This window comes from Gadus chalcogrammus, chromosome 13 (genome assembly GCF_026213295.1).
Source record: "Gadus chalcogrammus isolate NIFS_2021 chromosome 13, NIFS_Gcha_1.0, whole genome shotgun sequence".
NCBI lineage: Eukaryota > Metazoa > Chordata > Actinopteri > Gadiformes > Gadidae > Gadus > Gadus chalcogrammus.
Window position 1 is genome coordinate 18,827,556 of NC_079424.1, and position 26,238 is coordinate 18,853,793.

General features: G+C 44.6%; 1 protein-coding gene across 1 annotated transcript in view; it reads left to right on the forward strand.

The window, feature by feature from the left end:
- Positions 1-19,369, forward strand: part of iars1 (isoleucyl-tRNA synthetase 1) — a 39,621-nt gene extending 20,252 nt beyond the window's left edge. The window contains exons 14-34 of the mRNA XM_056605347.1: positions 625-751; positions 3,492-3,565; positions 4,152-4,346; positions 4,915-5,001; positions 5,509-5,592; positions 6,593-6,737; positions 7,059-7,179; positions 7,305-7,396; positions 7,835-7,912; positions 8,338-8,459; positions 9,955-10,057; positions 10,399-10,482; positions 11,076-11,250; positions 12,781-12,893; positions 14,090-14,185; positions 15,869-16,045; positions 16,329-16,449; positions 17,099-17,224; positions 17,335-17,481; positions 17,835-17,987; positions 18,308-19,369. Coding sequence (XP_056461322.1) covers positions 625-751; positions 3,492-3,565; positions 4,152-4,346; positions 4,915-5,001; positions 5,509-5,592; positions 6,593-6,737; positions 7,059-7,179; positions 7,305-7,396; positions 7,835-7,912; positions 8,338-8,459; positions 9,955-10,057; positions 10,399-10,482; positions 11,076-11,250; positions 12,781-12,893; positions 14,090-14,185; positions 15,869-16,045; positions 16,329-16,449; positions 17,099-17,224; positions 17,335-17,481; positions 17,835-17,987; positions 18,308-18,390 — 2,503 coding nt within the window. The 3' untranslated portion in view covers positions 18,391-19,369. The remainder of the gene's footprint in view (positions 1-624; positions 752-3,491; positions 3,566-4,151; positions 4,347-4,914; positions 5,002-5,508; positions 5,593-6,592; positions 6,738-7,058; positions 7,180-7,304; positions 7,397-7,834; positions 7,913-8,337; positions 8,460-9,954; positions 10,058-10,398; positions 10,483-11,075; positions 11,251-12,780; positions 12,894-14,089; positions 14,186-15,868; positions 16,046-16,328; positions 16,450-17,098; positions 17,225-17,334; positions 17,482-17,834; positions 17,988-18,307) is intronic.
- Positions 19,370-26,238: the final 6,869 nt, after the last annotated feature.

Consider the following 26,238-nt stretch of genomic DNA (forward strand, 5'->3'; position numbering starts at 1 on the left):
TTTATACAGACTGTGGCTGAGGAAGCGGGTTTGTGGGCGGGTGTTCAGGAATAAAATCATTACATTGATATATTAGGGGCCTAAATAGAGATGCCCCTTACAAATGGGAATTGATGAACTCATTGGTTGCTGCGTGCGACCTGAAGGCGATGCATACCCCCTGTGCTAGTCTCCTGAGCAATAGGACCCAATACAGGAAGGATAGAAAGAAGGAGAGGGGTAGCAGGGAGGAGGTAGCTGGGAGTGCAGATCGGGAGAAGTGGGAGCGGGAGAGAACGTTACAAAGGACTAAAGGAGTGGAAGCAGTGGAGGGTTCCTTGGAGAATAGGTTGACCGTTGCAGTTGTGCTTCTAAAAAACGGATTCCGCTTTAGTACCATATGAGAGGTTTGAAGTGACTACAGGTCGCCTTGATTACATTTGTAATTTGTCACAGCAGTGCCCACGGCACGACACATGCATTCATCCCTTTTCCCTCAAGGCCACAGGGATGGGGCCTCGGATTAATGAATGGAATATTTCACCGGTCATCATGTTGTGTAACCATGGATATTTTCTTAACCACATTTCGAAGTGGCAAAACATGATAATCCTTTTTATTGTTGTATTCATCTTCCTTCTCCAGGGTCCCGGAGTTTGTAGGGGAGAAGCGGTTTGGGAACTGGCTGAGGGATGCCCGCGATTGGGCCATTTCCAGGAACCGTTATTGGGGCACGCCTATCCCTCTGTGGGTCAGCGATGACTTTGAGGAGGTCAGAGACGCACACAGACACACACGCACACAGACACACAGAGAAATAATGCTTGGGTTTATTCATGTTTATTGATTGATTGATTGTTTATTTTATTTATTTAAAAGGGACAATGCACATCAATTGACATTTTTAGTTTACACTCAAAATGTAAATGTGCTGGAATTAGCAAAAAGCTAATTTAGATCTGTTGTCCCTTATATATCATTAACTAGTGTCCCTTTCTGATTGAATTTGTTTTTAAAATGTCTTTCAAAATTGTGCCATAGTGGAAATTATCTATTCCACAATACATTTAAAACTTGACCTGAATCCATTGAGACAGTAGCCTACAGAAACTTTTTTTCAAACCAGAATATGAAATTTTTGACACTGAGGAAATATGTTGATGCATGATTGCAGTTTTTATATGGTCATCAATACTTTTTGGTGTGTGTCAGGGCTTTGTGCTGTTGACCATAAGATATATACCATGGTATGACACTGGGAGGTGCTAGACCGCAGGGAACCTACACCACGTTAAAATGTAGTTGAATGACTATACTGGGTGCCTGTTCTTCAAATATGGACCACCATGTGTCAATGTTCAAACAAGGACAAAATATATCAACACAATCTTGCTTACTCATGATAACTGAACGGCTGCATCTGGTAATGGATTCTTATGTTATTTCTTTCCCATTTTTCGGATCCGTCATCCAGATTTGTGTGTGTGTTTTTCTTCACATGCTCTTGAGCAGCACTAGGGCTGCAGTGCAATTTACTTGAAACATGGCACACAGTACCAACAATCTTTGGATTCCAATAAGAGTACCAGGCTGGTGCCTTACGGCCACAGTTTAGCCTCTAGCTGCTGAAAACCGTGGCGCGTGTCGCAGCACCATCCATAGCAACCCGATACATTAAACATAGAAGAAAACCTCAAATTGAATCATCCAACGTGTCATTTATATTTATTTATCTATCTATTCTATTGCAACTTTTGGCCCGTCTCACGGCATTGCTACAGCCCTATTCCTTTCAAATGTTATATGGTGGCGCATATATCATACATTTTTTCTTTTTCATCGAATAACTATACCTGTGCATGGTTTGCCTGAAATTCATTAGCGTATGGCTAATCCATACCGGGGTACTTTCTATACCAGGTTCACCGTCCACCCCTAGTGTCTGCGTATCCCTAAGGAACAGCATGCTCAATATGGTGAAACACGCAGGGTATTTGAGGATCTCTGTTTGTCATTGCATAGTGCAATGTCCTCCAAGTCTAGAATGTTTCTCCAAGTTTGAACTGTTTGAATGCATACTTGGAAGAAGCTGTCACGGGCCAAGCTTTGTTCTATTCGTCAGGTGTATTGTCAAGATCATCTTTTTTGATACGAAAACAAATCTGAAGATGGTTGAATAGGCAATTGTATCGCTGTTCCTCTATAAATAAAATCATAAGTCCTAGAAACAAAGATTGTTTTTCTGGATTGCACCCAAGTGAGCTAGCCAATCAAGTTAAAGCACGTACAAATGTGCTACACCTACCCTGAAACAACCTTTTTTACCTTTTAAGTGTAACCCTTTGATTATATCAAATATATTTAATGAAACAATATGGGACCTTGTGACCTTGTAATCATGAAGTTGGTTCCAGAGCCTGGCTAGCTATGAACCCTATTGTCTTAACAGAATACTAACGCCATAATCAGGTTGTTGGAGTATTGAAATGTTTCCCTCATGCCAGAAAGAGGGACAGCCAGCGACCTGCTTGCTGGAAATAGCACCGCGACTGTTTCTCCATTTCAGTCCGTCTCCCCTGTGTCTCTCCAACACAATCCGGGAGTCTAAACCCGTGCTCCCGACGCCACACACGGGCGGTTTGGGTCTGGGCCAGCGAGCCTGTGTACCGGGTCTCCTTTTGGTTTCTTTTTAACCGTCTCCCAGTCTTTCTGTGCTCTCCGCCTCTGCGTCCCCGTCTCTCCATTGTCTGTCACCATTTGGTTCTGTCGCCTCCGTGTCTGTGGGTGGCGTGTCTGAGTGTATCTGGGCCATGTCACCTGCCGCTGTGGCGGAAACTAGAACAGAGTCTGCAGGTTAACTCTCCGAGGACACCAGATAGCGCACTTTATACAGATTCTTTTTTAAGGGAAAGTTGCAGTCAAGAGTGCATATTAGTAGGCCTATATTAGAATAGAGGTCTGTTTGCAAGGACTGAGTAAGTCTGGAGAGAGAAAACGTGACAATGCGAGGTTTAGGGGCAATTGTTGTATCTAACCTAGAAAAAACGTTTCCGAATGGTTAGGAAGACCTTAGAGCCTATCGGAATTAGCTAATATTACACCTGATAATCCTCCAGTATGGTTTTCCAGGAAACAATGTTGGTGGTTTTCCACTGTCCCATGCATTCTGTTGGCGTTGTGTTCAGTGTGGACTAAAGCCTATTGTGTGCAGTAGTTCTCATGCAGGCTTTAGCTACAGGTCTTGTCTCTTTACCCAGTTCATTTGGCCAGCAGAACCCATCCATTGGGAACTTTTCCCTAACTATTTGTGTTTAGTGATCTGTAAAGGTCATGATATGCGCTACATTGAAGACAAATCACGAAAATCCACACTTATTATTTTGTATTACCACTAATGCCATCGTTAGTAATTAATAAAGGTGTGTGTGTGTGTGTGTGTGTGTGTGTGTGTGTGTGTGTGTGTGTGTGTGTGTGTGTGTGTGTGTGTGTGCGCGTGCGCGCGCGCGCTCTAGGTGGTGTGTGTGGGCTCCATTGCAGAACTAGAGGCGCTGACCGGCCACAAAGTCACTGATCTCCATCGGGAGAGGTGAGTCCCTGATGGGGTCGGGCAATGATCCGGCCGAGCTGTAGTTCCCCTGCTGTCTTCTTGTTTGTCTCCACCGGCCGCACATCTATTGGGACATGTCCAGGGGAACCTGGGTGGTGTCTAAGGCAAAATCAATCTGTGTCCTCCACACTGGTGTCCAATTCCATCTCCTTAATGGAAGTGGGACAACCTTGTAAATATGATCATTAAACATTGCCGTGTTTTACTGCACAGAAGGTGGAACAATCACGACCCGACATAAAACCATTTATTTTATGTCATATAACTTTTACAGATTTGAGACTATATTAGTGGGCTATGTCTTTAGCCTTTATAATGCCTTATAAATAAAACATCTCTCAACTTAATACGTCGGCTGTGATGGAAAGTTTATGAAGTGGCACACACACACAGGTGGGCCTGTTGGCAGCAGGAGGATTGCGGCAGGTTCCCGTGCCATCTGTTGTAATCTATTGTAAACCTGATTTTGTTTTCCTGGCATTGGCTTTGCGAGGGCCTCATCAAACAGTCCCGGCTCCGTCTCAAGACTGCTGCTTGAATACGTGATTGCTTAATGTCTCCGCAGCATCGACAGCCTGACCATCCCGTCCCGCTGTGGGAAGGGCGTGCTGCGCCGGATCTCGGAGGTGTTCGACTGCTGGTTCGAGAGCGGCAGCATGCCCTACGCCCAGGCCCACTACCCCTTCGAGAACCGCAAGGAGTTCGAGGACACGTTCCCCGCCGACTTCATCGCTGAGGGAATCGACCAGACAAGAGGATGGTGTGTGAGGGAGGGAGGGACGGATGGATGGCGTGATTGACGAAACAAATGTATCAAAGGAGGAAGTAATGGAGAGCTGAGGTAGGGCCAGCGGATAAGGACAAAGACCGTAGCTGTTGTTATGAAGGGGAGCTGGGTGGGAGGAGGGGTGGATGGGCAACGGAATTCATGTACAATATACAAAGGGGATGGACGTATAGGAAGGAGAACAACAACATCATTGGTTGCAGGTTTACTTAGGAAACCAGCTGGATGAATGGGGTGAATAAAGAAGAGGAGAGGATGCACAGATGGGGGGGCGGGGGGGAGGGGGACGATGATAAAATGGGAAGGGATAAACGGCCAGGACAGCCATGCCCCCTGCAGGCTTGATGGAGCACACGATGATTGGCTGATGGTCGTCATGCCACACGAGGGCGACGAGACGGTATTGATGAAATCCATGAAGGAGGCGTGGAGGTGCCTCGGGGCTTTGGGCAAAGGCCCCCCTTCAGTTATATAAGCATCCATGGCGCCTTGGCCCCTGCCTTGACCCGGTCTGTGGCTCTCCCTGTGCTCTGTCCCCCAGGTTCTACACCCTGCTGGTCCTGTCCACCGCCCTGTTCGGCAAGCCGCCCTTCAAGAACGTCATCGTCAACGGACTGGTGCTCGCTAGGTGGGTGTCTCGTCTCTGACCTAGAAGCCTCCTCGCCGCGTTCCCCGTGTCCCACTTTGTAGCCTATTTATCCACGGCCTCTTACGCGCCTCCTACAACTCTGCTTGCCTTTCATCCTTCCCTCTGCGCCCTTTTAATTGTCCTCTGCTCCCCCAACGCCCAACACAATCTCCGTTCCAACCCTCACACCAGTGGTCTGTCCCCCCCTGCTCCCCCCCCTCGTAGTAATGTTTACTGTAGTGACCGGCTAACGTGCATCGCCGTATCTACAGGCAGTACAGTGGATGTATATGTGTCAGTATGCGGGACGGGACACATTTAACCGTGAGCGATGCTCTCATTCGGGGCGGCCTCTCGCTGGCCCGAGGCGCTGAGCCCCGCACTGCTCCGCGCTATACAATCAGGCCCGCTGACCCGGAAAGACTTGGCCCATTTGAATACCAACCGCATGCATGGAATCTTACATTTCTATGTGTGTGTGTGTGTGTGTGTGTGTGTCCCCTCCAGCGATGGGCAGAAGATGAGCAAGCGCAAGAAGAACTACCCAGATCCCGGGCTGATCGTGAAGAGCTACGGCGCCGATGCCCTCAGGTGAGCGCCGCGCTGGAGCTCGTACGAGGAAGGGTGCTTTTACTAAGGAAATGAATGTCAGAGGGCCATGCGATTGTTCTAAGGTGGTTAAATGGTGTATATTAGACCTGAACATTGGTAATGGAAGGATTAGAAAAGTTAACTTCCTCAAGTACACTCTCCCAATTTCAATATTCACACTGACGCAAATATGTAAAGGACATTTCTCCTCTGTCTCCTCCAGAGCCCGGAGGCAAAGGGTTGGCCATATGGCTTAATGAATGCACACACACACACACACACACACACACACACACACACACACACACACACACACACACACACACACACACACACACACACACACACACACACACACACACACACACACACACACTTTAATGTAGGAAAGATGATGTCACATTATAGTTAATTTGCCTTCTCATTGATCAGTATACATAACGTCTGTGAGATGTCTTTAGCTTCTTTGCCATGTTCTTGGATACATGCTCTTGCTCTGATAATTTTTCCATTCCATAAATTTAAATACAGGATTTAGTGTACTGACTGCTGAGCACTGCGTTTGTTATGTAAATGTGTGGATCGTGACAATGGTACATGGATTGCATTTATATAGTGTTTTTCTGAACAGAGGCCCCTCAAAGCACGTAAGAATTGGAGCTTGACATTCACACGTCCATACACACAATCACACACCACAGAATAAAGGTTGGGTCAACCATGCAAGGCACTAGCTGGGCTGGAGCCATTAGGGTGGGGTGTCTTTCTCAGGGATGCCTTGACACTTGGGTAGAAGGAGCCATGGATGGAACCAGACAACCCATCCTACCTCCTGAGTTACTGCTGCCCAATAATAAGAATTAATTGAATCACTTGTATCCATTGTGTGTGTGTGTGTGTGTGTGTGTGTGTGTGTGTGTGTGTGTGTGTGTGTGTGTGTGTGTGTGTGTGTGTGTGTGTGTGTGTGTGTGTGTGTGTGTGTGTGTGTGTGTGTGTGTAGACTGTACCTGATCAACTCTCCAGTGGTGAGAGCCGAGAACCTGCGCTTCAAGGAGGAAGGCGTGCGGGATGTGCTGAAGGACGTCTTCCTGCCCTGGTACAACGCCTACCGCTTCCTGGTGCAAAACGTGCAGAGGCTGCACCAGGTACATATATACACGCATATTAAGCCTCCACTCACATTCTCCTCCTTTCCCTAGGCTCTTCCTGGTGCAGTTGTCGTGTGACGATCATTTTGGTGCAACATCTTTAGTTATTAAGAGCAAGGCGATAATTTGGTTTATTTTAAATAATTTTGCGTTTTATACAATGTCAAAGCTCAATTTTGAGCTGTTTGAGCTAGAGAAAGGCAGTGTAACTTTAAAACATAAAGGCATATGTCCATGTATCACACCAAGCCATACTGGTCTTCCATGCGCATGCACTAATTCATGTATTCCTGGTGTTTCTGCACATCCGGGGATCAGGAGCAAGATGTCACGTTCCAGTACAACGAGAACACCGTCAAGCAGAGCGACAACATCATGGACAAGTGGGTTCAGTCCTTCACCCAGTCTCTCATTCAGTTCTTCAGGGCCGAGATGGATGGTGAGAACCCTCCCTTTTAATACTAGAGAAGCTCGCACAAAGCTAGCTCAAAGCCGCCAGTTTCCATGCGGCTGTGGTGCACACAGCATTGGTTCCAGAGCAGTGACGTCGGTGTCTCATTGCAGCCTACCGCCTGTACACGGTGGTGCCGCGCCTCGTCAAGTTCGTGGACATGCTCACCAACTGGTACGTGAGGACCAACCGCCGCCGGCTCAAGGTGAGGCCTCTGCTGATTTTTTATTTTTTTTTTACTTATTTTAACATTCGCCACTAAAGTGGAACTCACAAGTCTTGACTGATCACTAACTAACGTGGTACATCAAGTCAAAAATCCAATCAATGCATCCAACTAAAATAATAAATGAAATGTGATATCGCGAGTTGGAAAATGCTGCATGCGTACATTTGCTTCTTATTGTAGCTCGAGCGGGGAGACCGGTGGTAAGCCACCATCGATCCCATTGCAAAGTTTCCGATCGTACTCATTGCAGAGCCTCGCTCAGCACTGTGCTTCGGGGCTATTCCACCTCCCGTTCGTTTGCGTGGTCGGGAGAGGCCGCACAGGGGCCCCTGCCATCCCCGTGCACGCGCAAGACAACGCTTGCTCCCGGTGCTTCTCTGTGGGCCAGCACTCATGCCTGTGTGACCTTTGCAGGGGGAGAGCGGCACGGAGGACTGCCTGTGGGCGCTGGAGACCCTCTTCAGCGTGCTCTTCTCCATGTGCAGGCTGATGGTGAGTCAGGGCCATTAGGCACGCGCGCGATGCTGGCGGCCGCGCACACACAGTGAAGAGGGAGAGCGAGGGGAGTGAAGAGCGCTGTGATACCAAGGCCGGGCTGCTGTGTGTTTGTGTGTGCACCTGAGACGGAGAGAGAATGGTGGTGTGTGTGTGTCTGTGTATATTCATGAATAATGAGAATGTAGGAGTTGAAATGTTATTTTTACCACATTGCAAAGATGCTCACATGTGCGGCGAGAGACGAGCACTTGGGTAACGGCAAACAAGTCAATGTTCATTTTAAGAACAATACAAATGCTTTGCAACATTCAAGAGAGTTCTTCAACAACTCTTCTCTCCCCTTCTGGAGGGAAGAGTTGGGGCAAGTGAGGGCGTCTGACGAACAGGAAGGGATTAATCCATCCCCCCACCCCCCTCAGGCTCCGTTCACTCCCTTCATCACCGAGATGATGTACCAGAACCTGCGTCGCCTCATCGACCCGGCCTCCGTGGAGGAGAAGGAGGCTGGCAGCATCCACTATCTCATGCTCCCCCAAGTCAGGTGTGTGTGGGTGACTATAGGGGCCTGTACCGTCCGTATTGTGTAAGGTGCCAGTAGGTACTTCAATAATGATGGGGGTTAGGCATCTCGGACACTTGTAGTATGACGCAAAGGTGTGTGGCGCTTTTAATATACAACATGGCTGTAATAGCTCTCATACACAGAGACGGTTCTAAAAAAATATCATAAATGGGTCAAAGCCCTAGGGAGATCCGTATTTTTTTTTTCAATCAAAGTGCTAAAATTAGAGCTGAAACTTGCATTAAATAGAAAGTGGATTGAATTGAAAACGCTTTCTCATCCAAAGCCGTTTGTCCATTCTGGGCCTCTGTAGAAGCATGGCGGTAAAATAATGCACAGCATGCATTGTTTACCACCGTAAAGTACATTATTGTCCTACAATTGAAACACTGGAGTGGTTTATTCGCTTCTACCACGGTTACAAACAATGATTAGAAAGCTGCTTTGAGCATACTGTTTCTGCCTTCTCCGGGGATCTGGTCGATAGATGGCTGTGACCGTTGTACATGTAGGATTTGTAGGGCATTGATTCAGAGCTGCTAAAAGGCAGACGTCTCCCATTACTGTAAAATAATTCAACCCCCTGGAGCGTTGTTGACCAAAGAGAACCAGTATTTAATATTGCTGTGGTTGCTGGTACCATTTATTTTCCCCCCATTGCACAAAATCAGCTCTTTGGATTGCTGCTTATTTTTACATATTTTGGATTATGTCCTATCTCTACCTTCAATAACTCAACGTATTCTGACGGGGTTATGGAGGCACGGTGGGCAGCTCCATCCCCGGCTACAGACCTACTTTCACTCATTCGTCCCCATGATATTTTTTCACCCTCCTTTCCTGTGTGCACCCCTTTCCCCAATGAAGACGCGTTCCTCGCTCACAACTCAGACACAAAGCATGTGCCACACAAACCCAACCATGCACACGCTCCCTCCGTTCTGGCCTCTCACAGACGTTCATATCTCCTGTAAGCTCGATTCATCGGGAGTTTCGGATGAAGCTCAAATCAGGTCTCTGTGGTTGAAGGACACACTGTGCCTCAGCCGGTCCTTCAGGGTGCCATTCAGGTTTGCAGATGCGTTTTTATCTTGTCCTATCGGACGGGAGGACATTTTGGCCTAGATAACAGTTTTTTCGGTCATCATCATCATACCCATCACCTCATGACTGCATCCTGAGTGGTATAATGGTCTCTGCTTGACTTCTCATGGCAAACCCGACTGACAATGAGCGATTTCAAGGTTTAAAGACCATTTTTCCCATGTGTTTCTCTGTACGTCCCGCACCTGCTCTTGACCTGCTTGACCTACTGGAGTTAGGGGATGGGGTCACTGCTATCCTGTATCAAAAATCATCTGCTGTCCAATTAGTTCTGAAAGATAAAGGCACTTCCCCACCATGGTTTTAAACGAGGTAGGAGGCTGAGGCATTAATCCGGGACATTTTTCTCCCTCTGCTTTCTTTGCGATAGGGAGAGTTTGATTGACAAGCGCATAGAGAGTGCCGTCTGCCAGATGCAGTCGGTGATTGAGTTGGGAAGAGTGATCCGAGACAGGAAGACACTACCTGTTAAAGTAAGTTGACCACTTCACTTCACTTCCCCGGACGCAAATTCAACATGGGGATGTTCATTATATCAGTAGTTACTTGATAGTGTTTTTTGGTTTGCCAAGGTAGTTCCGACCCGACATTAATTCAGTATAATTTAATATTGATATAATTTAATGTAATTTATTTCTGCAAATTGCCTTGGAATATCAAATGAATATATTATGATGTGGTGATTCTGTGTCCTTAAGGGATTTAAATGAATTTAAATGTTCCAGACGTAAAATAAACCAGAAGAAATTCCATTATAAACATTACAAGATTGCATCTTTGTTCACATCACATTGTTTGTGTGTTTCTATTAAAGTATCCCCTTAAAGAGGTAGTGGTGATCCACCAGGACGCTGAAGCACTGAAAGACATCCAGTCCCTGCAGAAATACATCCTGGAGGTAAGGTGGACGTATTGTATTGGAACCCAGTTGCAATCTCTATTCAATGCAACATTCATTCTTTTGTTGTTCAACATTTGCAATTCCCTAAAAGCATTAGATAAGAGTTTTACAAAGGCAAACCAAATAAAAGTGGGATTGAAAAGTAAGGTTTATTCCTTATGATTAACTATAGATTATTTTATTGGGAGTTCAATCAAAAGCCCTCCTGGGGTCTGTTGATTTCACGAGATTCTGCCGGTTTAGTGTCAATTTTTCTATTTTTAATGCTATTTGCATCAACGCGCTGCACAGTCATCTCCATCTTACTGTCTGCACTCAAGGTGTCTTCACAGTGACGCTGTCCAGCTCTTTTTCTCTCACTCCCTCCCGCCTCCACCCGCTGGAGAATCTCTCCTATCTCTATAACTCAGTCTGAGCCTCTGCGAGTCTTATCCGACAAAAGTGACATTTTTGGGAAGGAGAAAAGTATTTAACCATTTTAAGGTCGATTTATTGAGCGTCATTCCAGGGGTCCTTCAACTAGGACTTGGCATTTGGCATTTTAGATAGGATTATTCTAATTCCTTGCACATCTCTGTCGCTGCGTGCAGGAGCTCAATGTACGCGAATTGACCATGTCGACGGACAAGGACAAGTACGGCATCCGTCTGCGAGCGGAGCCCGACCACATGGTGCTGGGGAAGAGGCTGAAGGGAGCCTTCAAAGCCATCACAGCCTCCATTAAGGAGCTGTCCAGCGAGCAGCTCGAGGCCTTCCAGAAGACAGGTGTGTGTTTGTTTCTGGTGGGAGTCTGCATGCGTGTGTTCTCACACGTGCCAGCTAGGTTTATTTTCTCTGTGGACGTTGTACAAAAGCAAACAACACAGAGCTAGCACATTTGAACGGGTTTCAAGGCGTTTATCTTCAAACGTCATTGAATAGCGTGACAGTGCCTCTTTTCCCTCGCTAAATACTGAGCAGTCCCCAGGGCGGCTTGGTGTTTCAACCAGCTCGTGCTTTAACCACATTGACAATGGGCTTGTAGTGACCTACTTCCTCTCCGGCCTATTTCCTGCTTTTAAAAGGCAAGAAATGCTCATAAGAAATGTATATATATCAGAATAAATACAGAAGGCAAACAATGCATTAGATGCTCAGGATACAATCCTGACGGAGGGATTTGAATGTAGTTTATACTCTTTATGAAGTGCATCCATCTACTGCAGGTTGCAAGTGTGGGTTCCAAGGTTTTCCCGGGTCTTCAATTAATGGGAAAACCCAAATTGAGTGTCGTATCCTCAGGGGCGGCTCTCCGGAGGTCAGCGGGGCTGTGGGAACCTCCCATGTTCCAATTACACTGTGCTGTGTACGTCCATCCGATGAGTATTGACAGCGGGGTGATTGGAGGCGGGAGAGACTGATAGAGGTTGACTTGTCAGCCCGGTTGGATGCACTCGTCGTGGCTGATGAGATGTAAGACACGGTTGGCCCGAGGCTAAGAGTGGGAAAGTGTGAGGTTCCAGTCGTTCAACGACGATCAGACGGACAAGTGTGACAGTGCCAACGATCTGGCCCCAGGCAACGCACCATAAGGCCAAGCGCCCTGCGCACAGTTTCGGGTCGATCATCAATCGCTGTGATGTAAGAAAGCTTTTTGCAGGAGGTATTAAATACATCCAGGCGACATTTGGACCTGCGTCTGAGCGCCTGTATTCAATGCAAAGCAGCTGGAGAGTAAATATTCCGTGTGTGTGATCTCTTCATTGTTATCAGAAGACGAGGGGGTTAATAGGCAGGGGACGGGGGGGTGAATCGGGTGTTTGGACTCAGGAAATCAAAGCGTGGAGATTCAGGAATACAGAACAAACGGCTGACTTTTTCACTCTCCCTCTGGGTGTGGAGGAGAGAGAGCGTCATGGCTCTTACCCGGAACACAGACGTGGGTAATTGTACCCAGTGGCGCTGACGGGAAGAGATGATCCTGGCTAGACTGACTTTGTTTTCAAGCCTGTATAGTTTAAGAGGCTCGGATCTACAGGGGTGAGGGAAGCAAGCGCATTGGCAAGGAGGCTGAGATGTCTCATTGAGGTTCTGTTTCAATATTCAATATTTAAGTATCGCTTTATATCATTTCTTTGACCCCAAATGAAATTCATATTATGTATATTTTTTTGATTTCAAATAATTTTAACAAAATTAAATTGAGATTACGGTAATCTCAGACGCCCATTTAATTAGTATTGATTGCTAACAATAAAGGAGAATTGATGGCAACCTAACAACGTTTCTCCAACTGGATCTGTGTCTGCTCTCCAGGCTCCATCACAGTAGACGGTCACGAGCTGCACGAGGAGGACCTGAGGCTGATGTACACCTTTGACCAGAGCTCTGGCTCAGCCACCCAATACGAGGCCCACTCTGACTCTCAGGTACACCCCCATACTCCCCCATGTTAGAGATCTGCCTCTGATCAGCCCGACCACCAAAAGCAGCCATTCTTCTTCATAGTCTTTTTAAGTCTTCTGTGCTACACTAGGCTATTTTATGTTTACCTTTTGTGTGATATTCAATAATAAGCACCACTAACCCATTACACCTCACATTGAGTCACTGCCTGGCTTAGACTTGCATAAAGTCTTGTCTTTAAAGCGCTGTAAATATCCCTGTATGTCCCAAGGTGTATCCAGAATACTTTGTTGTAACGGCTCTCTAACCAGCTATAGCCTTCCCGTCTCTTTGCTGGGACTGATAAAAAAGAAAAGAAAAAGAAATAAAGAAATACATTTTACAGCTAAGTGGGAAGCAGTGCTGTTCTCTCCCCCCAGGCCCTCTCCAATCAGAGCTCATTCAACCGTACCAACGCCACACGGCTGCACCTTTGTGCCAGTTAACTGGGCTCTGGTCTCTCTCTCTCTCTCTCTCTCTCTCTCTCTCTCTCTCTCTCTCTCTCTCTCTCTCTCTCTCTCTCTCTCTCTCTCTCTCTCTCTCTCTCTCTCTCTCTCTCTCTCTCGCTCTTGCTCGCTCTTGCTCGCTCTCCCCCCCGCTCTCTCACCCCCTCTTCCTCCCTCCAAGTCCCATCTGTCTCCCCTTAACAAATTTCTTTCAGCTATCTTCGTTTGCTTCTGATTTCTCTCTAATCTCCTATTAATTATTGCTTTATTTCTGTGGTTTGAGATGTTCGAAGGGGGGGGGGGGGGATTAGATAGTTATCAAGACAAATTCACGTGTAAAGTTCGCATGGGCAAATGAGTTTGAACTGAAGGCCATACTATAACCTATTATAAGTTGACCTGATTCATGACGTACTCTAAAAGGAGGTGTCCTCATATCTATATTTGCCTCAGCATGCCTATGATGTCAGTCTCATGGAAGATGGGCATTGCCGGCAATTGACCTTCACCTATCACGTGAAGGTCCCTCTGCCGCTCTATCTTACTCTCTCTCTCTCTCTCTCTCTCTCTCTCACTCTACCCGTGCTCTGTGCTGCATCATTTAATAATACTGTGCCAATAAAAACGATTTGGACATCTCTGGGAGCATGTAGCGCAACATGTAGTGTGAAGGTTCTCGCTGTGTGCCGTGACTCTAACAGCCCCCCCTCCCCCCTGCTCCCCATCGCCCCCAGGTCCTAGTGCTGCTGGACGTCAGCCCGGACCAGTCCATGATGGACGAGGGAGTGGCCCGCGAGGTCATCAACCGCATTCAGAAACTGCGCAAAAAGGTGGGCGGCGAAAAATCCCCAGGAGTTCTATTTTTTATTGTCACCAGGCTGACGGCTCAAACGTGCTGCAGGAGAACCCAAAGCTTAGGTTTGAACGCCAACCAACGTGTGGCTAGGAACACATTCGTCTGCTTTGTTGAATTTGGTTGCACGTGCTGAGATTCCTGCACGGTGAAGTTTGCCAATCGAACACTGTTGGGAGAACCTAATGCAGCACTGGGTAATGAGACACACAATAAGGCTTCAACGTTGGTGTTACAGAACTTTAAAAATACCCAACATTTACAGTTGGTTCTCTTCACACTAGTGGTGAATATATAGGATGCCAGCTTTTTATTTTTATTTATTTTTTTATACAGGTTGGAGCTTTGCTTTCTTCACATTTTTATTTGTAACCTATTGGAGTGGTGTCCTTTCCGCTTGGCATCCCCTTTACATGCATGCATCAGATGCCAATTGTTGTGCGTTTTATATGTTGGGAAACTTTTCAAAGAATAAATCTCCCATATCATTTTGGTATACAGAGCTATGTCACTGGTGCACATTATCATATTGGGTTTGTTTTCCTCGTTCATTTCCTGTCACTTGTCGCCCTCCGTGGCCATCTGTCATGTCCAATGCCCGTTCTTTTTCATTTTTCTGGACTCATTTTTTTCTTTTTCTTTTATATATACACAGCCGTCCTGACGAATCTTTCCATTGCAGCATCACAGTGAGCAATTTCTCCATCATAAGAAAGGAGGCTTAATGGAGGCTTAATCACAGCCTGGCCCCTTTCACATTGTAACGTTGTGCCTTTGAAGTGGTCCGCCGAGCAAAGACGGATTAGCCACCGGCCTCTTGTTTTCACACAAGAACACAAACCGTTTTTCCGTGCTCCTATGGCGGTTGCCGGCGAATGGGCTCCCGGCCAGACTAAATACCTCCTGTTATTCCAAACTGAGTGCAGCTAAGAATGTTTCCACCGCGGCGTTGGGAATTTAATTGAACCGTTTGTCGAGATGTTTTTGTAGTAGTTTGTGGGAGGAGGTGTTGTTACATTATAGTGTAATGTTTTTTTTGGGTTTTTCCCTGATGAGGAACAAGGTTCAGAGGTTCTCTCGTGAATCGACGTTCACAGAGCTTTTTTGGGATGGATAACGTGCATGTGCTTTGCCAAAGGACAAAAAGTCATATGTTTTACAAAGATAAGACACAAAAGAAAAAAAATTATAACACTGTATAATTCACATTTAAACTGAATTGACTGTCATGTTAGATATTTCATCTATAATATTAGATTGCTCTTTCCCTCTCCCTGTCTCTCTCATCCAAGCCATCCTCTTGAGAGTGCAGTCAAAGCCTTGACTTGACAGGGAAGGCTTATATAGTCTTCATTGATTGACTGCTCCTCTGTATCTAGCCAACACGGTTCATCTGCCCTTGAACCCAATACTGTAAATTATGTTTATGTGTGGGTGCCTACGTAGGAGTGTGTTGTGCACACTGTAGAGTACAATAAAGTCAATATATTTTTGTCAAGGTCAGAAAAAGCTTATTTTATTGTTTTTTGGTGTTTTGTTCCTCCTTCCTTCTCTGCTTTAATTAGATCCCCTCCATGCCTATTCAATTAAAATGTTCACAGGTAGCTGAAACGTATTATCAAGTCTAATCCTCAAGTTACTCCTCCGTCTTTGTTTCCAGGGCCACTTGGTGCCTTCCGATGAGATCACGGTGCACTACCGTTGCAAGCCAGCCGGAGAATACCTGGAGTCTGTGATCCAGGCCCACACAGAGTTCATCCTTGCCACCACCAAAGCCCCTCTCATGCCCTACCCCGTCCCCAAGACCGCCAGCGTCATTGTGGAGGAGACCACCCAGGTGCGCCAGGACTCTTAGCTTCCACCATGTTCTCTAAAGCATGCTACTGTGATTGTAGCAACTCTGGTGCACACCAAAGCAAGCACCTTATTGTAGGCATGCTGTACGTACCCTTCAAGTTCATAGAATAACTAAGCCGTGTGTCTAATTTCGATTCAACACTCATCTAAGACTAACTTGCTGCAGCGACTTGCATTCTACCGGTGGTTTGGGAAAAACACACATTTTAATACTTTGCATATCTGCATCTCCCCTCGTCTCGTTTTTTGCTGCTCTGCGGCAGCTGAAGGGTTCAGACCTGGAGTTCACCATCGTGAAGAGGGGCTCGGCCCCCCAGGGACCCCTCAACGGACCTGCGTGTGCATACGTCAACCTCAAGGTCAAAGTCAACAGCAAGGAGCAAGGTGAGAAGGAATTCACTGTCAAATCACATGATTAAGAACGCAGGGCTTTGTAAGCTGCCTACAGCCATGGACTGTATTGAGACATCTCTGTAGTCTCCTATAGGCTAGTGAATGGGTGTTCTTGGGCCAAAGGTTGGGCTCTCTGCTAGTTGCCATGTTGAAAACATTTGGCAGACGGATGTCACTTTTATCCCTTTGGGCTGAATGTAACGAGTTTAGCAACATCTGTGAGGCGCAACCCAACAGATTGAAAGCCAGGGTTACCTTGAGTCCTGGAAAACTGAAACTTTTCTCAGCTAGTAAATTACATAATTGATCAAATGCCATGGAAAAATTGTGTTATTCATATTGTGTATTAAGCCTCTGTCCATAGGAAGGTTCCGGCAAAGGTGGAATGGAAAATGTTATTTGATCTTTGATTTGCATAATGTATTTTTATTTTCTTTGCACATTTCATTTAATTAAAGGAATGTGTTTAATTTAGTTGTATTTGGTTCTTATGTATTTTGTACATTCTGTGCTCACTGTGGCAACATACCAGAAAAAAATATTTTCGGTGCGAATTCGATATGCAATGAAACTCTTTGTGATCCTGATTCTGAATCGGGCAGGAAACCTAACTGTGTGTCTGTAAATGACTTGTTGCCAGAGGGCGTGGTGCTCTTGGAGAACCCCAGGGGCGACAACAAGATTGACATGGACAACCTCTCCAGGGTGTGCAGCAGCGTCTTTGGCACAAACAACACACAACTCTCTTTCTTCAGTGGCAAGAATGGTGAGTCTCATTTCAACATTCATGTCATACTCACACATGCGTGGATATAAATATGTGTATGCATGCATTCATAGGTTGGCAATGATTCTGAATGTGTGTGTGTGTTCTAGAGCTGACCAACAAATCGGACATTCAAGCTCTCCTTGGTAACACCCTAAGTGTGACATCATCAGGCTCCGCCCCTAGCCCAGCCTTGGCTACAGACACCATCCTGTGCCCCTATGTCAACCTGCAGCTCTGCAATAGCCGTCCATCTGGTAAGAAGCGAAAGACTATCTATCTATCAATCCTTCATTCTCTTCCCAGCCTTCACCCCTCTCCACTGCCCTTGCCATTCTCATATTCTTCTCCCCTTTTTTTTTTTCTTCCCTTTCCATTTTCCCTCCCTCCCCCCACAATACATATCAAAGGTTATGCCTAGCCTGTGCCTTCCAACTTCATCTAGAAAGGTTATAAGTCAATCATTATTCCACTAACACTCTTCATTTATTTTTCTCTCTCTCCTTCTCTTTCTTTATATCTCGCTCTCTCACTCTATGCGCGCTCTCTCTCTCTGTCTCTCTCTGCTCTCTCTACCTCTCTCACTCTATCTCTCTCCCATGACTTCCAGAGTGCCTGACTGGGGAGGTGGGTACGCTCCTCCTGGTTAACCCTCTGGGACACAACGCACTGGACTCCTCCGGGCTGCTCCTGGAGGCCACCAGACTGTTCGGCCTGCGCGGCCGCCGCCTCAGACTCTACCTGGACCAGGAGCTCAGTCAGGGTACAAACACACACGCACGCACGCACACCACAAGTTCTTCTATTAGGGCGCACCTTTCCCTCTGAGACACGGGCTCGCTCTCTTCTCCTCGGAAATGACGTACAGGGTTAGAACGTGCCGGTTACATTTTCAAGAGATGGTGACACAATGATGTGAAGTTTGTGGATTGCACTGCATATTTAAACCAGTTAGTGCATGCATGATGTTCACAAGCCACTCATGTTAGAGTTCAGTGTCTACAAAGAATGTGGAAGGATGGTAAATAGGTCAAATATTTGATGTGTAATTTGTGACGATCTGTATTGTTTCTTTCAATACAGAACTGCCGGCCGACGCTTCTGTTAACTCTCTGAACACCAAGACCTTGTTTGTGAGAGTTCTTCCCACCACTGCCGAGGCATAGGCCCACAGCACCAAAGCGTTCCCAGCTGCCTTCTTGGCTTGACCCATTGTATCCATTTGCAATCCCCCTAGGTTACACAACCAAACAGGCACTGGTTGAACTGAGTCCATGAAAAACCTTTCTCAACTGCTCACACGTTAAGATGCCACCGTGGAAGTACATAAAAACTTGTGTCGCTGTCACACTGGCATATATTTATCAAGAGTAGCTGTCATTACAGTACCTTGAGATATCTTACGCCATAATCCCTGGTTGGAAGTAAAAGTTATGAGTACAATTCTTCTTTAAGGGAGATCCATCCATGGATATTTTAGATTAAACATTACTTTAATGAACAAAAATTCAATGTAGAATCACAGACGGTTTTCTCAGGTTATAACTAAAGATGTGCTTGGCTTACTCACAAATTATATCACAAATTCCATTTTTATGTATTAAGTAAGAAAATGTAAATGGGAATCCATGCTAGAGCTACAAGACTGGAAGGTTGGGGGCCTCTTTGATCTAGTGTTAAAGCCAACCTTCACACCGCTGGATGCTTTCCCTTTAGCATGGCTGTGAATCAACGCTTCAATGGTGAATGGTTTAGAGATACTTTTCTGCGATGTTTTTTGGAGAACCTGTCCTCCTGTATTAGAAATTCAACAGCTTGCCCTGGCAATTAAAATACACTTCACAGATCAAGGTGCAGCCATTTTTTGGTGAATTAGGGTTTGATCTACTTTTATCTTTTGGACAGTGGGAGTAGGTATAGAGTACAATTGGAGTCGCAAGTCCTAAATGTCCTATTTTTGGGGTCAAATTAAATGAACGTAACAATAAAAGAAACTACAAAATCTTTGCTGTCCATTTTTTACATTTTACAGTTGTGTGGGTGTGTATGTCACATGTATGATGTTTTTGTGCGAAACGATTCAAATTTGTAAATTTAGCACCAACATTCGTAAAACTAGACGCCAAGCTTTACGATTAGTGAACGAGACGAATGTAACTTTATAACTATCACTAGAAGTTAAGCCAATTTCTTATATAAAAGCAAACACATTTTGGGCACTGTTATGAACACGTATTTCAATTCAAAACATTTTCCAAATAACATAATTGGCCTGAATGTAGCCTAACTGGGCATGCGTAAATGAAATCCCTCCCTGGGTTGTATTAGTAGGCTACGTAATGGAAACATCTCCAGTAAATCATCATCCATCCTATTTGCTGACAGCCTATTTTATAAATTCTCACGGGGAGAATACAAGTGGAGAAAACCCAAACCCAGAAGCACGCCATGAGAGCAACCAACTGCATGTATTCGGATGTTTGACAATTTAAAATCATACAAAATTACACCAAAGGACATTTTCAGTATCAAAATCGATTGTGTTTTAACAGGTTTCCTGGTGTAGCCAACATGTGCATTTTCCGAGCTAGCAACATAATCCATCTGCAGGTACAAAACAACCATATACGCCAACATACAGGATATTATTTCTTGAATGTTGCTGAATGCTAGTTCCAAGTGGTCGTGAACGACCCTTTAGTTTTCTAACGGTAAACGGTCAGTAGTCACGACTCGAGAGCAATGTCAGACGACGGGCTCGCGGATGATCGGGTTTCACCTGTGCTCATGCGCGGAAATAAAGTAGACTTTACTATCTCGCTGGCATCCCAGGCATCAGTTGGCCCCAGCAGGTATGCACTTGAGCAGGACAGCTAATTAGTCCTCATTTGTCGTTAGGCTGTCTTCTGCATCGTTGTCTGTTATTCTGTTAGCAATATTATAATATGTTATCTCTAGTGAACTGAAACGCTTTTTAAAATTGTTTCGTTGTTGATTAGGCCCGTCGGCCGCCTTTGCTGTGTTATTTGTACTCTTCTTACCCCTCATTACCATAATTTACATATAACCGTTTGCGCGTCACATTGTTCCTAGTTGACAAGGCAATTATAGTATTCTCTCGAGTCTTGGTTAGTTTTTACACCATGTGTTTTGGTTTGATAGCCTCGTTTGGACAATTCTATTAAGCATGCCGACCCCATGCGAAATCCTTAAGTAGGCCATTCATTTTGCTTTTCTAATGAGTGTTTGTTTGCTGTCAAACAGTAGACTACAAAGTCATATAGCTAGATAACACAATACTGTAGAAAGCAAAGATTATTTGCATTGTTCATTACACTTACAATCACTAGAGCTGTTAAATAATGAGGTAATACATGGAATGAGAAATTCAAATAATCATAGGTTAATGTCAGGGAAAAATTCTTATCTGCAATGAAAACTCAATCTAATCAATAAACCATTTGTTTTAAATCAGATATTATGAAGCCTGCATTGTCAAATATAATTCTTAATCAATTGTTACTCAGCCAAATGTGCCTGTTAATTACCGCTTTGAAGCATGCCTCTTAATTAGCATACCAGTTGAGAGTGTCAGATTAATTCCACTTTAACAACTGCTCACAGCGACCAGAAATGCTGGAGCTGTCAAACAGACAACATAGATTGACATATGAATGAGAAATCCCTCTAGTCCCATTCCCAGTTTAGTCCTATCACACCATTACTCTTATATGATTTAAGCTTTATGTTTCAAGATTGATGATTTACACGTCACCTTTTTTCCGTCTACTTTCCAAATCGTTAAGAGTTGATGTTGTCCATACTTTGCCAGGATTTCTTATTATGTGAAATATTGTGTGTGGAATAAGTTATGTTTAGAAATATATATTTTTTTTCCAAATGTAAATCTCCCACAAAAACATATCATCCATCGTCTATGATACCCCATCCTCCACGTCCACAGTTAAATGGATCACACCAAGGAAATCGTTGTTATAGATAGCCTTTGAGTTAAAACGTTCTCTGAATTGACATGACAGACTCTCCAGCCCTAGATAGTCTCCCAAAGCCTTTAAAGAAGACCTGCCTACATCGTCCACCATGCTGCAATGTTGCGGCATATAGCATAAACCTGCACTTACTGTTGTCCCCCTCCAATTTCTTCTCATCCTAGTATGTTATAAAAGCAGCTTTCTGGTTCAGGCCAGCAGGCTGGTGCGTAGTGCAGGTCCCCCCTAACACATCTGCATTTTAACCCTGGGCCACCCCACACATTAGAGAAGGGGCTTACAGTAGGCTGGGCATGGCATTCAGCTCCAAGCTTATTATTTAGAAAGGACTTGGTACCGCTGCATCCATATGTATCTAGTCTATTCGTTATTTATAGAATATATCTATGGATTTAGTTTTCTTTAGTTTGTTTTTGGCACAGCTTGATTGAGGGGATTAGGTTTAAGAAGCCCACCTGAGAGTTATTTCTGGCATGTTGTGGTGTGGGACTGTAAGAATCAGAGCAACCTGGCTATCATAGACTGCCTCTCTAGAGTTGAATAGGGCTTGCGCACAATGCCTAGTGAGTAATAACTACCACTCGACTGATTAGGTGGTGATTGAGGTTGCATTACAACATTGCTGTACTTGAGGGGTGTTTAATCATGTTTTCCACATATAAGTATTACTCTTCCAATGACGGCATTGCCTGTTGGTTGAAAACATATTAGTCTCTGCAGTATAAACAGGGTGTCAGTGAAGTAGCCTACCTGGAATTATTTCTGAACATTAAAAGATGCAAGGCCCAGTGGTGAGACATAGATTACAAAAAATTATACTAGATGAAATATTATATTTTTATGATCTATTCATCTGTATGTCTGTTGGAAGGATTTGATACATCATTCTGTCTGCAAATGTCCCAAGATTGATGAGGTTGGCTCTTAGTGGCTCACTTTGCAGATCGTATGAGAGCTAGACTGGCCGTTGTTCAGGGCTGTTACACACAAACACTCCACAAGGCATGACGACTTGGCTTGTAAGACATTATGTCGGCTGTGTTGTTTCAACATTATACTATGTATTTGAAATCCTAACCAAGGGTTGACGCCAAGGTTGTTTTTTATGTAACGTGTGCTGCCAGTCATGTTAATAAATTGGATTTAATTAATCTCGGTGAAGTTACATAATTTGCAGCCATTATTAATATAATGTTATGTTAGGCTCTTTACTGTGTGATTTGCAGCCAACCAAAGATTGGACATCTAAAGAAGCACTGCTTCCATCACAGTGCCTCCACAATGTAGTATGAGAGTACTGTATACTGAAACAAAAGACAAAACGTATAGCATGGTTCTTCCTCAGTGTCATGCTGCAGGTCACCAAGCTGACATATTAAAGGTCACCTACATGGTGCTTCCCACTGTAAAGCTGATTGTTTTGAACGGTGTACCCGAGCCTTAATGTCTACGTCTGTCGTGGAGAAAGGCTAAGATAACATTGCTCTGCATCGGTTGAGGTAGCGCAATGCTCGCAGTGATATACAAGAGAGCAACCAGCACATTTGTGCTGGTGTGAAAGAGAGGCAGTGTTGAAGGTTGTTGTCCTGCGTCCCACTCACTAGCACCTCAGAGCAGTTCCCCTTGCAGCTTTTAACTACAGCAACTGAGCCTTCAATGTCAGACCACTTACTTAGTAGAATCAACTTCTATATTATAAGTTGTGAATGATATAGCAATCCAAAGGACTTGGAAGAATGATACACTGTTAGCATTAATTCATATTCATACCAATTCATTTTGTATAAGTACTAATGCTGTATGCAATAGTCATGCATCACCACAGAGGATATTTACAGAAGTGCAGTGAATTTCTCCAATACCGTTTCTATTTTTTTTCTCTATGATGTATGAATTGTTGACTCGTAGCTTGTTGGGCCATGATTGGTAATACAAGGTCCTCATTCACTTCTGCCCAGCTACATTGGCTGCTGCCCAATACCAAAAATAGATACCAGCAGTATATTTCACGACAAGAGATAAACAACACCATATTTCACGATAGTTACTGGTGATGCCGCTGGTTCAGTTCTACTCATATCCAGTGAGGTGTGTCTCTTTTAGACAAACCAAATCCTAAATTAACTTATTAAACTGAACTATGGATTGATCCAAATTTCCATATAATTGCACAAAGTTTAAAAGTCTTAGGACAATGTAAATAAAGATTCAAACGCCCTCCATAGGTAACCTTTTGGCAGTTTTGGCTTACTAGGTAGTGTCAATCAGACATTGATTGGCTAAGGTATGCAAACCTGCCCAGCAATTTACAGCAATCTTTTTTTTTGCCTGGACTAACTAAAAACAGCTTCTGTTCTATCAGCTGCCTCAAAATGTCTGAGTGTCTGTTGGTCTGTGTGTGTGTGTGTGTGTGTGTGTGTGTGTGTGTGTGTGTGTGTGTGTGTGTGTGTGTGTGTGTGTGTGTGTGTGTGTGTGTGTGTGTGTGTGTGTGTGTGTGTGTGTTGTGAAACAACTTATGGTGGCATCAAGTATTGTAGTAGTGTGTATGTGTGCGTGAGTGTGCTTGTGTGTCCTGCCTATTTGTGGAAGGACCTTTGGGAGATGTCTAAGTCCACCAGAAAGGGCAGGGGGCATGGGAAGACCTCCACTTTACTCTGCTTCACATGTCGGAGCACCCTGTGTGTGTCTGTGTGTGTCTTTGCGTGCGTTCCTGTGTCTGATGCTGGTACCGACTATGACACATGCATAACCCATTAAGACTCTCTGGCTATCCTACTGCTGTTTGTTAACATGGAAACAATCACTACTACCTTATCCTTCAGCCCAAAGAGCACGGCTGTGTAAGGAGAGGACTGACGCAAAATAATGTTTTTGAAAAAATACTACTTCGAAACAATATGATTCTATTGGGGTCGTACATCACAATGTATACATTGCATGTATACATTGGGGCCATGTGTTTGGGATCACTGTGAGTTGGCATTTACATTTATGCTACTTATTATAGCAATATTTACTATTTGATTTTACTCTTTCTGGCATCTAACCGTCATAAGGTGTTCCTCCTTCTCCTTGTTTCTCTAAAGAATCGTATGGGACTTTTATAACATAAAACTGATTTGGGCTGATTTAAAGCACGGCCATAAGGCAATGTCGTAGCGGGTCTGGATAATAGCACAATTGATGGATACTGTAGCAAGCCATTGTTCGGCTGTGTGTGGGTGTGAATGTCTCTGTGTGTGTATTTTTGTGTGAACCTTTCCCTGGCAAAAACCCTTGGTCAGTAGATCAGGTGTAGTTGTATTTGTTTATTATTAAGTTACAATTACTATAATATCAATAGCTACAAATAATTTAAAAGGATCCGAGATAAACAATTCAACTTAAAGTTTGATTATCAAATTATGTGCTTATAAGAGTCACATCTGAACCATTGGATTATATTTCTTCATTATATTCTGGCTATGGTTAAGAACCGAAACAATCATCCAATGGACATGGTCATCAAATGCAACAATGTAGTATGTTTCTACAGGAGCCCTTCTATATAAACTTTACCTTGATTGGTGCAGTGTGCTTTACATGAATACAACGAGACATGACATTGATGACTGTAAAACAAGTAATTTAAGCAGCTGTGCTCAAGTTCCCCAGCTCAGCATTAAATCCCTCGCTCTCAGTGTCTCATCTGATTCAACTAATCAACTGGATCTTGAACCTCAAGGAACCTCCCATCTGCATAGCAGCACACCGCTTCTAAACAGCAAAGACCTCCTAACTGTTGAGTACCTCATTGCCAACCCTTGTTTTATTCCCAAATTGCAGTCTTCTGATGCAATGAGGTTACTTTAGAGATAATGACTTCCATCAAATCAAGGAGGCAAGTGCAGTGCTGCTTAGGGGTGACCACACCACAGAGTTCAATGTTCAGCGCAGATTCAACGATGGATTGTGCTACGAATTTGCCCACCCACTTATTTCCTCATCCACTCCCACCACCATCCTCCCTCCCTCCCTCCCCCCCCCCCTCCCCCCTCAGTAGTTCAGTGGACAGGGCCCCTGTGTCTGGCTCCCTGTGCTGTAAACTCTCCCTCTTCGTGTTGCTGTTGTCGCGCTGCTCTGCAGGTCCTCACAATGAGCTTTCGCGTGGCTAACGACTGTCCCAGCGGCGTGGGAATGTCACTTGCTCCAGCCTCTTGCTTTCCGGCAGCACTATGAGTTCCTTCGCTTACAGTTAGTGCTAGGACTGGCGGCCACTACCTCCACTCTCCTCAGCACCAACAAGTTGAACTTACAGGTGGGGGACCTTGTGGAATAGTGAAAAGGTATTTATCGTTTGCCTTGTGTTCAATTTGTTTGGTCTGGGTGGCATTCGCTTTGTGTTGAAGTGGTTTTGACTTTGTGGCATTAGTTGTAAGTTGAAGTAGTTTTGATTGTGTAGCATTAGTTGTGTGTTGAAGCACTTTTGACTGTGGAGCATTAGTTGTGTGTTGAATTAGTTTGGCTGTGTGGCAATAGTTGTTTGTTGTAGTAGTTTTGATTGTGTGACATTAGTTGTGTGTTGAACTAGTTTTGGCTGTGTGGCATTAGTTGTGTGTTGAACTAGTTTTGGCTGTGTGGCATTAGTTGTGTGTTGAATGAGTTCTGGCTGTGTGACATTAGCTTTGTGTTGAATTAGTTTTGGCTGTGTGACATTAACTTTGTGTTGTTTTGGCTTTGTTCACAGTTGTTTTAGGAGCTTTACTAGTTAGTGGACGAGTGCCATGCTGAGTAAATCCTAAAAGAGGTATTTGAATTGTGTTGTTTTATTTAATGTGAATGTAACATCCTCAACAGAGGATGCATGTGGGTCGGTATCTGGCTTGTTTATTTGTATTCTCTTATTCTCTGCTATTTTATGTTGACAATGGGTAATAATTGGTAATAATAATCCTAATGGGCTTACAAAACCCAGCATTGTGGTTATGTCTCAATTAAGCGAAGGGAATGTTCCTTTGTGGCTCA